Source organism: Convolutriloba macropyga, chromosome 11 (assembly GCF_964194025.1).
Source record: "Convolutriloba macropyga chromosome 11, txConMacr16.3, whole genome shotgun sequence".
Taxonomy (NCBI): domain Eukaryota; kingdom Metazoa; phylum Xenacoelomorpha; order Acoela; family Convolutidae; genus Convolutriloba; species Convolutriloba macropyga.
In genome coordinates, this window is record NC_134478.1 from 1,788,361 (window position 1) to 1,803,834 (window position 15,474).

At 33.4% G+C, this 15,474-nt stretch overlaps 1 protein-coding gene across 1 annotated transcript in view; it reads left to right on the plus strand.

Annotated features, from left to right (window-relative positions):
- Positions 1-14,252, plus strand: part of LOC142349977 (E3 ubiquitin-protein ligase RNF14-like) — a 28,675-nt gene extending 14,423 nt beyond the window's left edge. The window contains exons 4-7 of the mRNA XM_075401848.1: positions 7,876-7,976; positions 8,633-8,756; positions 12,892-13,320; positions 13,806-14,252. Of these exons, the coding sequence (XP_075257963.1) occupies positions 7,876-7,976; positions 8,633-8,756; positions 12,892-13,320; positions 13,806-14,114 (963 nt within the window). The 3' untranslated portion in view covers positions 14,115-14,252. The remainder of the gene's footprint in view (positions 1-7,875; positions 7,977-8,632; positions 8,757-12,891; positions 13,321-13,805) is intronic.
- The last annotated feature ends 1,222 nt before the right edge of the window (positions 14,253-15,474 follow it).

A 15,474-nucleotide genomic window follows, 5' to 3' on the forward strand; every position in this document is an offset into this window, starting at 1 on the left:
AATAACAATTTTTTTAGTAATAATAATATTAGTATTAATATTTATCCGCGAAGCGGTTACACCGATCAGGGAACCTGCTTCGCAGGTCGCTAAGGTTAAAGCTATAATTGAAACTATAGTCTTAGTCTTAACCTTAGCCTTGGCCATAACTAAATTATCTTTTCTTTGTACCTAAGTATAAACCTCCTCCTTGTTGTACTACCTTTATACCTTCACCAGTAGTTGCAAATTTAATTAAATCAGGTGTGGCTGATAAAGCAGCTCTAGGGTTTCTAGATGCAGCTGCACTTCCTATTTTACTTGCTATTTCTAATGCTTTCACTGGATTATTAGCAACTTTCTTTCCAAAGTTAACCGTAGCTTTGCCAACACTTTTAAAGAAATCTTTCTATCCCTCGGCTTCTATTGTTGCATCACTAACAGTCATTGACTTATTTCTCTTACACTTAACACAATTACCCTTTAACATCTTAGTACCTTTAACATCTTAGTACCTTTTGAATAAAACCTCTTATGTTATTAGTACCACTATAATGTCTACCACCAACACAATATGAATTAGTTTTAAATTTCTGTAAAAGGCTCATTTCTATATATAAAAAATAATGGAAGTTAAAAAGTATAATCCTTTTGTTGTTAAACCTTACCCTAAGACTACGGGTTTCACCCGCGAGCGAAGCTCGAAGAATAAGCCTAAGACAAAGCTTGAAGCTAAGGGCCTATCTCAAGAGAATAAAAAGAAATTAGATATTTATGCTAAGCGTTTTGTTAAGACATGTAAGAAATAGTTTAGAGCTATGGGGCTTCGCCCATGTTTCAACATAACAATGTCTATGGGGCTTCGCCCATGTTTCAACCATAATTATAACAATGACTATCAGGAACTGCTTCGCAGATAACAATGACTATAACTAGGCCTAAGATATAATATCAACCATCTTATTACCATCACTATTAACATAACTTTTCTAGTTAATACTAATGCATGACATATAACATCTGCAACTGCAGCGCTAAATTTAAATTTAAGTTGTATTGGTTGTGGACCTATATGATCACTTTGATATCTAGTATCGAATACATATTTTCTATAACTACTTTTGAATGTTCTATGATATATATATGGTTTTATATTATGTGGTAGCCCATTGAAGCTAACAATCTCTTTAAAAGCCTCATTATAATTTTTGGTACCATAATTAATATTAATTCTACCCTCGGGATAAAACTCGCTACCAATCTTACAATAACATTCAGTAACATTCATAATATCAAATGTACTTGCATCATGAGTTTGTTCATTAATATTAGTTTCGAAACCAACTATAATATATTGTGGTCTTTCCATACCACTTTCCATACCTAGATCAAACAAGAAGTTAATAGCATTGGGTACATTCTTATAAAATGTCTTTCTTTCATAATAACTAAAGTGTACATTATTCTTTTTACTTAAACCCTTTTGCACAATAATTCTATTGTCATTACTAGGATCAATACTGGGCACACACCATGATATATCTAATATCTATATTACCATCATTACCAACTGCATCAGCACCAGCATTAACTCAAAATAGAGCTCTAACATTATTATTTCTTTTTAATATTAATTTAAATCCTAAACCATATATAGTCTTTTCTAAATCATTTACGAAATCAAATAGATCACTCATCTTAATCATCATATACATATGACCTCGTTCTGCAGCAATATAGTCACCTTTAAGTTGACTATCTCTATTACCTTGATTTCTAACAAACCCACTCTCATATTCATCATCAGTACTAGTTAATAAATTATACATCAATAGATTAGGATGACAGTGATCTGTATATTCAATAGTCCTACCACCACTAGTTTCAAGCTTAACTGAACTAAATAATGCAATCATACCATAATTAACTCATCTGATTTTAGCATTTTTAGCAAATACACCGCCAGCATCATCTGATACAAAAAACTCTATCTCTAGATATGAATCATGTATATTTAAATGATTCTCTTCTCTATTGAGAATGATATTAATATTAGTAATAACTGTATTCATTGTTGCCAGATTATTTGGTTTATATTTTATAATCTTACTTTTGTGTATATCATTTTTATAACCATAAGTTGTATCCAAATTAAAGTCCATTTTTTTTCAAGTCAAAAAATGACTGACAGTTTAATCTTATGGGAACTACAAAAGATACATGAAGCTTTAACTAAAACTAAAGAAGAACATACACTTAACTTTAGAATGATAAAGCCAACAGAAAAGTTTAACTCTAATGAACCTATACTAAATACAACAAAATTGGGGTTCATTAGAGTAACAGTTTATAACTCAGTGTTTAATGTGAATAGGAGAAATAATCAATTCTTATGCTAGTACTGTTATAGAAGGCGAAGCAATCCGGGAACTGGCTTCGCCAATAGCAGAACCTCTTAGCTCTAACAATAACACTGACTCAAACATTACATCTGTCCTTAATTATATTTATAAAGGAATCCCATTGCTATATTCAATTATTACACCAGGAGCATATGAGTTAACTGACATAACAGAATTAATAAAAGAAGAAACTGATGGTAATGTTATAATAGAACCTAATAAGAATACGATGAAATGTTTAATGGAAATAAAACAGGGAGCAATTAGCTTTGATGTAGAAAACTCAATAGCCTCATTACTAGGATTTAGAAAAATAGTTTATAAAAAAGGTAAATATATATCTCAGAAAATTGTTCATATTATGGTTTTTAGTACTGTTAACATTCATTCTAATGTGATATCTGGTGTTAAAGATAATTGGAATAACACAGACATACTATATACTTTTACTCTAACAGAACCACCAGGTTACTTGATAAATTTTATACCAACTAATATCTTGTATCAAAATGTAACTAAAGATAGAATAGAATATATAGAGTTTCATATTAAAGATGAGCATGGAAGACCTATAGACTTTAATGGTGATGTATTAAGTTTTACCTTACATCTGGTGTAACCAGCAACTTCGTTGATCTAGTCTAGATATAAACTTAAACTAAACTACAAAACTCTCCGATCCCAATTAATTCTTAGTTTACCATTAATATGTTTATTTTTATTTATATCAATGACAATGTAATTATAAGGCTCTTTCCATACCTTTCCATAAATATATTAGCAAAATCATTATAACTAAGTTCAACATTATTAAAGAAATCTTGATTTATAGATATGAGGACTTTACCTCTTTGTTCAAATAAAATAAATAGATTACAATTCTCTCTAACACTGTCTATCTATTTTGAATAGATTTTGATTAAGATATATCATATTGCAATTATTATGTCTACCCCTACAAAATTATTCATTAATGACCGGTTCTCTGGCACTGACTTCATCGAATATCATTAGTTTCTCTAGGTCTTTGGGTAGTTGATCGGGTGAGGGTAAACCTTTTATATCTTTAACAAACTCAACATCTGCTTTATCGTTTATTCTCTCTACACCTTCATATTGATCACCAGTAGGACCAATGATGTATAGCTTATCAAAGTATATTCTAGCCAGAATTAGTTTTTTTTAATAAGAATATCTTGCCGCATTCACTAGGACCAGATATTATACATCTAAAGTTCTCTGGGAGTGTAGCTTCTGTAATTATATTATCATCATTTAGCCATGATTGTAGATCTTCATTTATGTTTACAGAGATATTGTTACTAAGATCGGTGAAACCGCTTGGTTTACCACAGACGGAGTCTGTTCGCGGATTTTCTTTGTTGTTAGGTTTACCCCTTTGATGTTTTTCATCAAATAGATATATAAAATTATCATTATCATTAACATTATCATTATCATTAACATTATCATTAGCATTATCATAATCATTAACATTATCATTATCATTATTAGTAAAGCTACTTCGTAGATCATTATCTATATCATTAACCTTATCTTTAACACTATCATTATCTTTATCATTATCATTAACTTTATCTTTAACATTATCTTTAACATTATCATTATTAACAAAGCTACTTCGTAGATCTTTACTACAATCTAAACAAAAACACTCATTATATGTGCCTGGATATTTACATTGATTAGCTAGAATATTCAAAGCATTGTTAATTCTAAATCCTCAATCAATAAGATAGATCATTTATAAACAATAAGCCCCACAATAAGATTCATCATATTGTTGTATTCTTTCATTAGAGCCTAGATCAACATATTCTTCCAAAAAATAATGGTGGGGTCTCAACACCAAAACTAATAATGTTGAAGTTAGTTTCACTTGTGTAATCTAGAGTCTGATCTCTCATTACTATTTCAATTGGTGTTAGACTTATATCTTTTCCTATATCTTTTATTCTGATATCACTCATAGCATTATTATACATAATATATTTATTATTGAATTCCTCAAAAGTTAGGATAAGCATTTTTAATAGGTATAAAAATGGAGACAAGTAGCGCAGTTATAATTTTTATTCTTAATTGGAATTTGTTATATAATATATTATTCAATACCATGTAAATATACAAAACTTGAAGAGAGCTTTGGTGGATTTATGAATAGGAGTCTAGTTAGATTTGAATATGAAAAGTCACCATTACATACTATTGTTTGTGGTGGAACTGGTACAGGCAAAACATATTTTATTAGACAATTTTTAAAGTTATACTTAGATCCGCGAAGCGGTTACACCGATCAAAACCAAGACCAAGATCAAGCTAAAAAATATAATCATAGTATGTAAAGATGTTAGAGATTGGATAGATCCTGAGACTGGTGAGTTTTATATTGGGTTTAATACATGCGATATAAATATGATCACATCAAAAAATAAGTCTAAATTCAAAGATAGTGTAATTGTTCTTGATGATATGGGTGATAAGTTAAATAAGGATATAGCTTTTTATTTCACAGAAGGAAGACATCATAATATTCAAATGATTGTAATGTGTCATAAAGCAGCTCAAATAATTAATACAGCAAGAATGAGTTGTGATACTATTTATTTAACAACTTATAATGGAGCTGATCTATTTAAAAATTTTAAAAGTGAAGACAAAAATATTAAATATATTAAAAATATTTAAATTAGAAAGTGAAGACAAAAATAAACTTATAGCATATATAAAACCACTCATGATAAATGCTACAGATAGAAATACTATTAATCATGATAATTATCAGTTCTACTTTAATAAACTTCTTACATCAAAAGGTATTAAATTACAGAATGATGTTTTAACACAAGAAATTGTTAAAGCTGATGGTTTTAGGTTAGCATCAACTTTTTTAGGAATTATAGGTACATGTTTCATGATATATGTTTATATGATTCCTGATACAGCAGTAAAAACTGTTGGACATGTGGCAACGAGTGCAAGTAATATATTGAATAGAGCAAGTACATTGGTTAATGGGACTTGTCCATGTTTCACCATTTTGGATGCGGAGAAGAGCAAAGAAAACAGTTTATCGAAAAGCTACTAGGAGAATATATAAATAAAGAGACTGGAATTTTAAATAAAGAGGGACGAAGGTATTTAAAAAGACTATATGGAAATAATGAAGAATTTAGAGAAGAAATTATAAATTTTGTTGGAGATAAAAAAAGAATTAGACCTTAAGGAGATTTTAGATAGAAGATATAAAACTAATACACTCAATACGACAGGGAGGGAATATTTAGCTACGTGTATCCTATCTAAAGATAATACTAAAGATTTAATTGAGATATTGGCTAAATATGATGGGTGTAATTGAAATTTGACCAATCATAAATGGTTATAAAATGTTTAGAGTGTAAAAATAAATGTGGACTCCCTTTTAATTTAGCTTTTCATTATTCAATATATTAGAGATAAAATTAGTAAATGTGCATGTGGCGATAAAATATTAAGTGTTTCTTGTATGAAAACTGATTGTTCTTTTAAAGATGAATCTGGATATAACTCTAGCTCTAGTATTAACTCTAACTCTAGCTCTAGCATTAACTCTAACTATAACTCTAACTCTAGCATTAACTCTAACTATAACTCTAACTCTAGCATTAACTCTAACTCTAGCATTAGCTCTAACTCTAACTCTAGTATTAACTCTAACTCTAGCATTAGCTCTAATTCTAACTTTAACACCAAAGTCTTAACTCGAAATTGTAATAAATGTAATTCTGTAAAACCACTGATTTTGATGAGAGTAAGTATACATGTTGAAACTGTACTTCAGCTAAAGTTAATTGTCTATATTGTCCTTCTGCTGTGAGATATGATGGGATAAGAGCTCATGTAAAGAAACAACATCCAGATGTAGAATTAACTAGAGGATTTAGTAGAAATTTAAATCCTCGAAAAACTATTACCCAAACTGGGGAAAGTTGTTCGTGTGAATATTATAATTTTGTATCATTTCTTATTAATAATGGAATAAATATAGAAAAAGTAAAAAAGAATATAAATTTATTGAAGAGTATAGATAATTTAAAATAAAAAATATAGAAAAGTAAAAAAAAAATAAAAAATTTATTAAAAACTTTAGATAATTTCAAAAGTTATTTAAAAAAGAGGGAAATCACTCTTTAAGCGCGATAAATAGTGATTTTGTACTGGGGCATCACTCCGATAGGGGCGATTTTGCTCTTAAAGAGTGATTCGCAAAATATTAGAAAAATTTAAAAAGTTTAGAGAGTTAAGCTGGTTTTTTTGTTCAAGTTATCCACGAAGTGGTTACACCAATTTTCGCAATTTGGTTTTACGTGCTTGTTACACGGTCTCACTAGTTTTATACTGGTATCTGGGGTTGTCCACTGGAGTCAGTGGGGATAGAACCCAAACTATCCGTCTGATAACAGTTAATTGCCAGCTTAACTCGACACTAGTGGTTTGCACTAAGTGAGACAAGAAATGATAGATTTTGAGTGAATATAAAGGTAATATGTAGTAGTATATAAAACAGGGATAGCAACAAGCAGTAAAATTTGGCCCGATTCGACATGCGCTATTAGCGTTAGGAGAAAGGGTCAATTTTTACTGGTGGTTGGTATCCCTGTTTTATCCACTACTCCGGTTGCATGTAACCCTCTATAACATTATTTGCACCTTTATGATGGTATAGTATATACATAGAAAATGACTCTCCTCAAGGCTATGCGAGCTGGTATCAGTGTAAATAACTCATTCGTTTGTTTAATGGGACCCCCCCCCCCCCAGTACATTATGCATCCCCCAGTTACAGAGCTCGTGCCATTACATAGTCAATCATTGTGTAAAATATATGGCACGTGCGTCGGGGGTGCAAATGATATGACCCGCTAAGTTAGGGGGGCACAAACATAAAAGATGCTTTCAATGTAGTGATGGCTTTTTCATCGAAAATTTTTCTGTTACGGCAAAATTGATTTACTAGTTAGTTCATGAGCATTTATGTCCCATTTCTGTCTCACTCTTTTGGCAATTATCCCGAGTGTCTTTTATGCAAAATTTTCGCTTGACAATTTTGACTCTTCGAGTCACTTTTACGCCCTTGACTTTTTGCGTTTCGCGTGATCTAAGATTCTCTCTCAATCACAATTTCCAGCAGCTGAATTCAATTGGCGGCAATTTAATACTAAAAGTCAAATGAAAAGTGCACCGAAACTGGTGCCATTTTTTACTTTAAATCTTAACAGTGGTATATGTTAACCTCTAATGTGGTTATTTGAAGCTCACTTTTGTAGCTCCTCACTCTCCCCCCCCCCCCCCCCCCCCCCCCCCGACTGAAGCAGGCTGCAATTGATTACAGCTCCCACTAGTCGTTCGGGAGCAATTCTTATGTTATTTATTTTTGTACTTCAGATTCTCTTTCTGAGCGTTTTCCATTTAGTGTCATTGTTTGTTTTAGGATGGTCTCATTTCGAGGTTGCTCTGCTTATCACCAGACTGTGAATCGTATCCGTCACAGAGTGAACTGAAGAGAATTCTGCCCGAGGATATCTTTGAAATGTTAGCACGTTCATCGGGTGAAACAAACAATTTTCAATGCCATTGCAATAGTTTCACTATAAAACTAAATAGATTGATCAGTCTCAGAGGTAATTGAAATCCTAGCATCGAGCCGCGCGCTCTAAGAAGAAGAAGAAGAAATTTCTTTGGTTCATTTAATACATAACTAACAATGAGAAGAAAAAATAAACATTATTAAATGAACCAGAAGAGGGCAGATGAACGGGACCGTGTGGTCCTCACAAGCATCTCTCCTGGCGAAACCCTGACTTATTAAAATTTACAGAAAAAGAAAAATGATCAACAATTTCAACCAAATTTTAAATAAACTAACATACTAAAAAATATTCCAAGTTCTCATTCAAGTATTCAAGTAAGGTTCCTTAATTCATTCTAGAAGTGGAGTATTTATATATGCCAATTATCTTAGAGGAACAGAAACGGCAAGAAAATAGGATACATAATCGACTCTTTCTCAACAAATTATAAGCAGCCTTGAAGGTCTTAAATTGTTCCACTTTTATTTTTGTTCAAATTTTGGCTGTTGTTAGCATAAACCAAACTTCCTGAATTACTTTAAAGTAGTTCAAATTTAAAGATGTTGACTGGAATAAGATGAAAAATGAATTGAAATAAGATAAAACGCATATTTTTAGGTACGAGAAGCAACAGCTAAAAGTGGCCTTGGAGAGCATGTCTGATGTTGTGACGTGTCCCAGAATCAACTGTGAGACTCCTGTGATTGCAGAACAGGACTCCAATCTAGCACTCTGTCAAAAGGTAAACAAAAACAAAACAAGCTAGTTCTAGTTCGTGCAAGTCTGCGTGGAACAGAGTGTTCGAAATGTGCGGTGTTCCAAAAGCATTAAAAAACTTTTCATAAACTCCGAAGGAATAAATTCAATTTTTGGTGGAAAAAAAATGGTCGTTCCGCAGTGTGATGGCAATCAGTTTTGTACTTGTGCAAAAATGACGCAATCACGCAAAATAAAATTTGTAATTATAAAACAGTGCTGTTTTAATGAACACGTGAAAGTTATCAAAGGTCCCCATAAAATTGTTTGGCTTGAAAAAATAATTGAAAACGAACGAATGAACCTAAATTGTAAATGTTGTTGTAGATATTGACCGCAAATATCCAATGACCGTTGTTGACCTCATTCGATCCTCAAAGCTGGAAACTGTATTAACCCTCATTATTCAGCTTTTGGTCTTGGTTCCGTTATTTGCTGTGGGTAATCTTCAGCTTTTTTGAACGTTAATAGTTTTTTAAATAATTTACTGGTTCATTTGGATCATTTCATTTGCAGCGAATAGATAGAGAGGCTATTATTGGTCTCATATTGGTTTTCTTGAGGTTTTTTAACTGGAAGAACTGTGTGTTCAAGCGGCGTTCTAACCTAAAAGCGAAAGTGAGTTAAATTGACATGTGAATTAATGTCAATGAGTGATAGAGGTTTTTTGTTCTTGCGCTGCGTTGAGTGAATGACTTTTCGACTTTGAAAAGTGTTTTTGACAGAGTGGTTACTATAGTTAACCGTTGTTGGCCGTTTTTTTTGTCATTTGGCTCATTTTTTGCTTGTGCATTGGTTTTTGGAGAATTTTTAATAGCCGATGCTGTATCAAATGTACTCCTATGTAAATGATATAGTGCTTTTCAGAGTCTAAATTGCGTTTCAAGTTGAAAAATTGGCTCTAATTCAGTTCTTGCTTTTTCAAGTAAGTTCTTTTATTTTGAATAATTCAGAGGGCATTTTTGTAATCAATGTATATGACTTTAATATTTGATTATATGACTTAAATATTTCATGCATTCAATACCTCAGGGAAAATTTTATTCGTTTTTATAAAATTGTACTCTTCGCAATCCGGCTTTGGTGGTCAATTTTCCTATAGTTTTTGTATTTTGGTTTAGTTTACTAGAATAACGCTTTTTTTGCACGGCCAAGGATTTATTTTAGGTGTTATGAATAGCCGCCCTCATCTCAAACCGGCTATTATAGCGCTCCTATTTTTTCAAATAACAAAATCAAAACACGAAAAGAAACAGTATCAAATAACGAAATCAAAATCAAACGGAATAAACCCTTAAAGCTCATTTTTGATGCCCGCTACCTCAACTTTGTTCTTATAAGTCTTGGTTATCATCTCTAATGCTAATCGGTATTGATAGTAGCCCCTGCATCCTCTCACAACGAAATATATTCAGCTACGAAATGACATCAAAATAGGGCGCACTTTAAAAATTTTTTTTTTTGCTTATTTTCTGTTCTTGCATTCCCAATCGTAGTTATGGCAATCAACGGCGGCTATTTTCCAGCTATCTGCTGGGTATGTTTTATAATTATTTGCTCTCTAATTTTAATCAAAATTTGACTTTTCTTGACGTCTTTTTATGCATTTTTTTCAGACGCTTTTAATTTTTATCCTCAAAAACGAGATAATTAGTTAAAACACTTAGGGTATTAAGTGGATGAGCAGGTCTGTTAAAGCCTTACCGGTCTCTAGTTTTGCGATTCCCCGAAACTGTTTTGAGGAGCAATTAATTCATGGTGGTAAGTTTGGCTCTTAGTCGTATGATTTTTACCTCCACCCTCATCCTCCTGGGATCCTCGCTCCGCTCCCCCGTACTAATGCTAACAATTCTCAGCCCCAGCTGGGTACTACGAAAGACAACCGCTCCCTGGTAGTTTAAGAGGAAATTGCCCAATGCTAGTGGGTCTTGATTAAATTAATTAATTCTGGCGCCAAGTGTTTTTTATTTCAATGAAAATTTTGGTTAAATGCAATTTTAGCAGTTTTGATATTTGGGCTATTTTTTTGTTTCGGATCCTTAAATTTATTTTTTACTGGTTTTTGACAAGAGGATGGCTCTGTCATTTAATGTATTATATATTAATTAATAGCCGCGAAGCGATAGCGGCTATTATTGGGGACATCGTGGTTTTTTTTTAATTCGTCGTCTCCATCGATGATTCTTACGACCTGACTTCTTGGAATTGACTTTTTCAATGACTTAAGTGACTTCTACTACTTTGCGGTTAAAATTTGTGTACGTGACGTGATTTCTGTTTTTAGGTCAATTGCGTGACTTACCTCATTCAAAAAAATGTCTTCTTTAACTCACTTATGGAACTTTAAAATTTTTGAATATTTACTAGTTAAAGATCAATTGTGTGCATCTAAGTAGTGCCAAATTTATATGCCCTAGTTCTTGAGTATTATTGGTCTCGAGTTTTTGATTTCGAATATCAATTTTGAAAAAGCTCTTTTAGGGCTTTTTCCGGATCTATTCTGTGTCGCCCCCACCTTTTATAACCCCCAGTTACAAATTATATGTTGTTATATAGCACGTTACCACGTAAGAAAATATAACGTGTGCCTGGGGGTCCGTATACCTCATAAAACTGACAGCCCGAATGTAACCCACAAATTCTAGTGGTCTATTAATGGACTGGTGGTCGATCTGTCTATCTTATTTCTTTAGTTGTTTCCATTCATGGAAGGCCACAAGCGTCCATCGCGGCTATTTTCCGGCAACTTGCCGGCTATGTTTAATTATAAACAGTATACGTCTACACTCCCGGGTCGAGAAATTTAAAATAATGTATGAAATGCGCTGATTTTTCAAAAATTTCAGCGCAAAAACTTTACATAATAATGCGCCTAAATGCGCTGAAACTTTGCGAGAAATGCGCTGAAAACCACAGAGTTTTCAGAAAAACTAAGAGTTTACTGCGAATCGTACCCTGCTCTTTGATGCCGTACCCATTAATTAATCCACTGCGCCATTGAGTCCTGACTGTTTTGGTGTTCAATGTGATTAAGGGCCCCACAGCGATAGCTGGGGCTATTATTGGCCTTCTCTTATTTGTTTATTTCGTCGTAAAGATTTTTGTTACGACCACATGACGTCTCGACCACTTCCACTCTGCTTTTTGTTCATTCATTCATGCAATTTTAACTGAATTGCGTGCGTGACACCATTTTTCACTCTTAGTGGAGCGAATTTTTTGTTCATTTCCGTGATTCAGTTTTTGGTCACACGTGTCTTACCTCACTCTCAAATATGACTTCCTCACTCTGAATTTGACTTTTTAAAATTTAATTCAAAGAGATAAGGTTAAGTGAGTGTGTGTCACTCTAATTGAAGGTTGAGAGCAGCTAATAGAAGCAGCAATCAGTTATACGGATTCATAATCAAAATATAACATCTGAGCATTTAAAAAAAATTTTGTCTTTCTCTTACTATATTTTTGAGATTGCAGGGCTGCGAAGCTATTGTGGCTATTTTCTGGCAATCTGCTAGCTATATTTTTATATTAATAAACAATTTGACAAGAAATGCGCTGAAATTGTGTAAGAAAATTTGGAGAAATTATTACAATTTCAGCGTTTTTCTAACAAAACGTTAATCGTTTATATAAGATAAACTTAAAAGGTGAGAAATTCAGGAATCGGTGCCAGAAACCGTTGAAATCCACTTAACTTTTTTGAGAAATGCGCTGAAGTTGGAATGCATTTCGTGCAAAGTTTCAGTTCATTTCAGCGTATAATTATGAAAGATTTTTGCGCCGAAAATTTTGAAAAATCAGTGCATTGCATTCTGCTTATTTCTTAAATAATTTAAGAACATTCAGGGTTTTTCATACAAAATAATGCGCTGAAATGGCGCTGACATCTCGACACGGGCTTTATTGTCTGTCCGTACTGGCTATCCTGAAAAACACAAATGAATATATTGAGTTTTGAAGTAATCTATGCTTTTTGAGCATCAACAAACGAAGTGGGTATTCATCATGTGCTTGTTATTCATTGACATACTACCCCAAAAAAATTGATATTGGAATGATTAGGCGTGCAAATCCACCTGTTTTTTATGTTTGCTAGATACTTATAGTTTGTGTATGTTTAGTGTTCCTTTTCATTCTGCAAGATGTGCCTGAGATCGTACCATGGTGTAGAAATGTGCGCCGTAAGGGAGGAACGGGTCGCCAAAATCAGAGAGGCATATGAGAAGGGAGACGCCCATGACAAGATGCGATTGGAAATGAAATACGGGCAAGAACAACTGCTGAGATACGTAAACGAAAGTCGTTCCCTCGAATGGGTGTCCAACAATTCCAAACCCTGTCCATCGTGCCATATTGGAACTCAGAAGACAAAGGGCTGTAACAAAATGTGGTGTGCGAGGTGTGGGTGTCATTGGTGTTGGCTGTGTAATAGCAAACTTAGGGCTTCCAATCCTTATGCCCACTTTTCAAACAACAGAACTCCCTGCTATCAGAAGTTGTTCGACGGAATGTCAAATGCTGAGCTACTGGCACAGTTTGGGGGCTTTGAGGTCAGCTGAGAATATATTTTTTGGACATTTCTCGCAGAAGGTGATGTTTGTTTTTCCGTTCAGTAAATTCAACCCATGTTTGATGATAGCTGTTCTAGAATCGACTGACGTAAACTGATAATATTGACCAGCTAGTGAGGATTTGTGGGAAATATAATTTGAACGGGCGAGTAAAATTGATCATTGAAATGATGAGGGATCATTTACAAACAACTTGCCCAAGTAAAATAAAACAAGAAACGTAGATGTTCGCAACCTTCCTGTGGGAACTGTTTCCTTTCTCTCGTGGGCAAAATTTTCATTATTTTCATGCCCAGGTGTGAAGATGTAACTCGCTTTATTGCGCTAACAATAGTTTAAAGCTTATTGAGTTGGGACTAGTCTAGTATAATTTATATACACCAATATTGAGGTGTAAAACTATTGATTAGAGAGTTATAGGTTATAATCTATCGGGGGAAGGTGACACTTGCACTGTGCCTTAGGAAGAAGAGCCTTTAGTTAGACATGAACGTCCAGCCGAGCAGCCTGTTCCGATTGTGGCACCAGGTGACCCAAATCAGCCCCAGGGAGCTGTCCCAATAGTCGAGGTCCACATCGATCCACAAGCTCTTGGCCTTTTGAATGGCGAGGGAAACGGAGACGAGGTTGAGAACAGACCTGGACTGTTAGAACCTGGCGAGGGAGACATGATGGCGCTCCAGCTGGAACAACAGTTAATGCTGGACGATAATTTTGGACTCAGATACAATGATGATGGATTGATTTACGCTGAACTGCAGCCTCAAAATTAATTGATAATAAAACTTTGTTGAATTAGTAATAATTACCAGAATATATTTGCAATGTCAAGGTGTTATCCACGCGTTATAATGAAATGGTAATTGTGAAATAGTTTTAAATGAAGTGTTTTAAATTAAGATTTAAAAGAGTTCTTTTTAATTAACTGGCTAGTCTGTCACAATTTGCAATCATATTGGTCCAAAATAGGTCCACAGTAACCTCATTTGAATCGCGTTAATAAAGTTATCAAATTTCTGGTTCTTCCCCATTATACCCCCCCCCCCGTCTCTAGCTTACGGATAATATAATGTACAGCCGTAAATATACCGCCCGACCTTCAAGTTTTGCAAAAACTGATATTTTCCAAGTTCCATGACTGCACCTTATCCAAGAAGCTCTCGACACTAAAAAAAGACAATAAATTCATACCCTGCAATAGTTAATTACAGCTTTTTGCATGCAAATTGAGATAGTTTAGATAAAAAAAAACCAACGAGATAGATCACTACAAATCTCAATTTTGTGACACCAATCAGCTCCACCTGAAATTGGAGATCCTCTGAAAAGACTGAATTTCAGAAATTCTTAAATCCCAGTAAAACCATTTCTTACATTTTCTTGATCCAATAAATTTTGGACCCATTTTTAGCACCAGCGAGTTGTCAAAAATGTTGGAACGCAATTAAGGTTTCTGCAAAAAATTGTGATGGATTTCAGTACGGTCTTAGGAAAGAAAACCTACTCAACATTCATTGCTCTATTCTAACGAATATGTGCATAATATATTCAATTCATCAGATCAGTTTTTCGGTGCTTTTTTTACATAAGGGCATCTAATTATAAAAAAGTATAGCTAATTGCTATCTTATTGTTCCGACCAACTTTGATGGGGGAGGAACTATATACTCAACTGGGTTTTCTGTTCAGTCAATTTTCGCCGATCGATATATTCATTGTACAGGATTGTGAGTGGTATCATTAGAAAGCTTGTCAAGCTGGAATTTCAAATTGAAAAAATTTTTTTTAGAATTTCGTTTTTTCCGAGAAGTTAGGAAGTTTTGTGAACTATAGGCTCACTTCCGTTGTTTTGTTCACATTTTTCGTATTTTTTGCTTCAATGCTATCCAACTTTTGCTAAAAGTTGAACTAAATGTTTTCATGAACAGTTTGAACCAACTGTTTTGCAAACAAAATTTTGAGCTAAATTTTTGAAAATTCAACATTTCATTTTTTTCATTTAATAAAGCAACAGAAATGCCTAATCGTTCCACTTTGTCCAGTTTGACCGGTAATTTAAGCCGATAATTATGAAAAACAAATAATTTATTTTTGATAAATTAAGTTTTCCGTCCGCCAAAAACCTAGTACGAA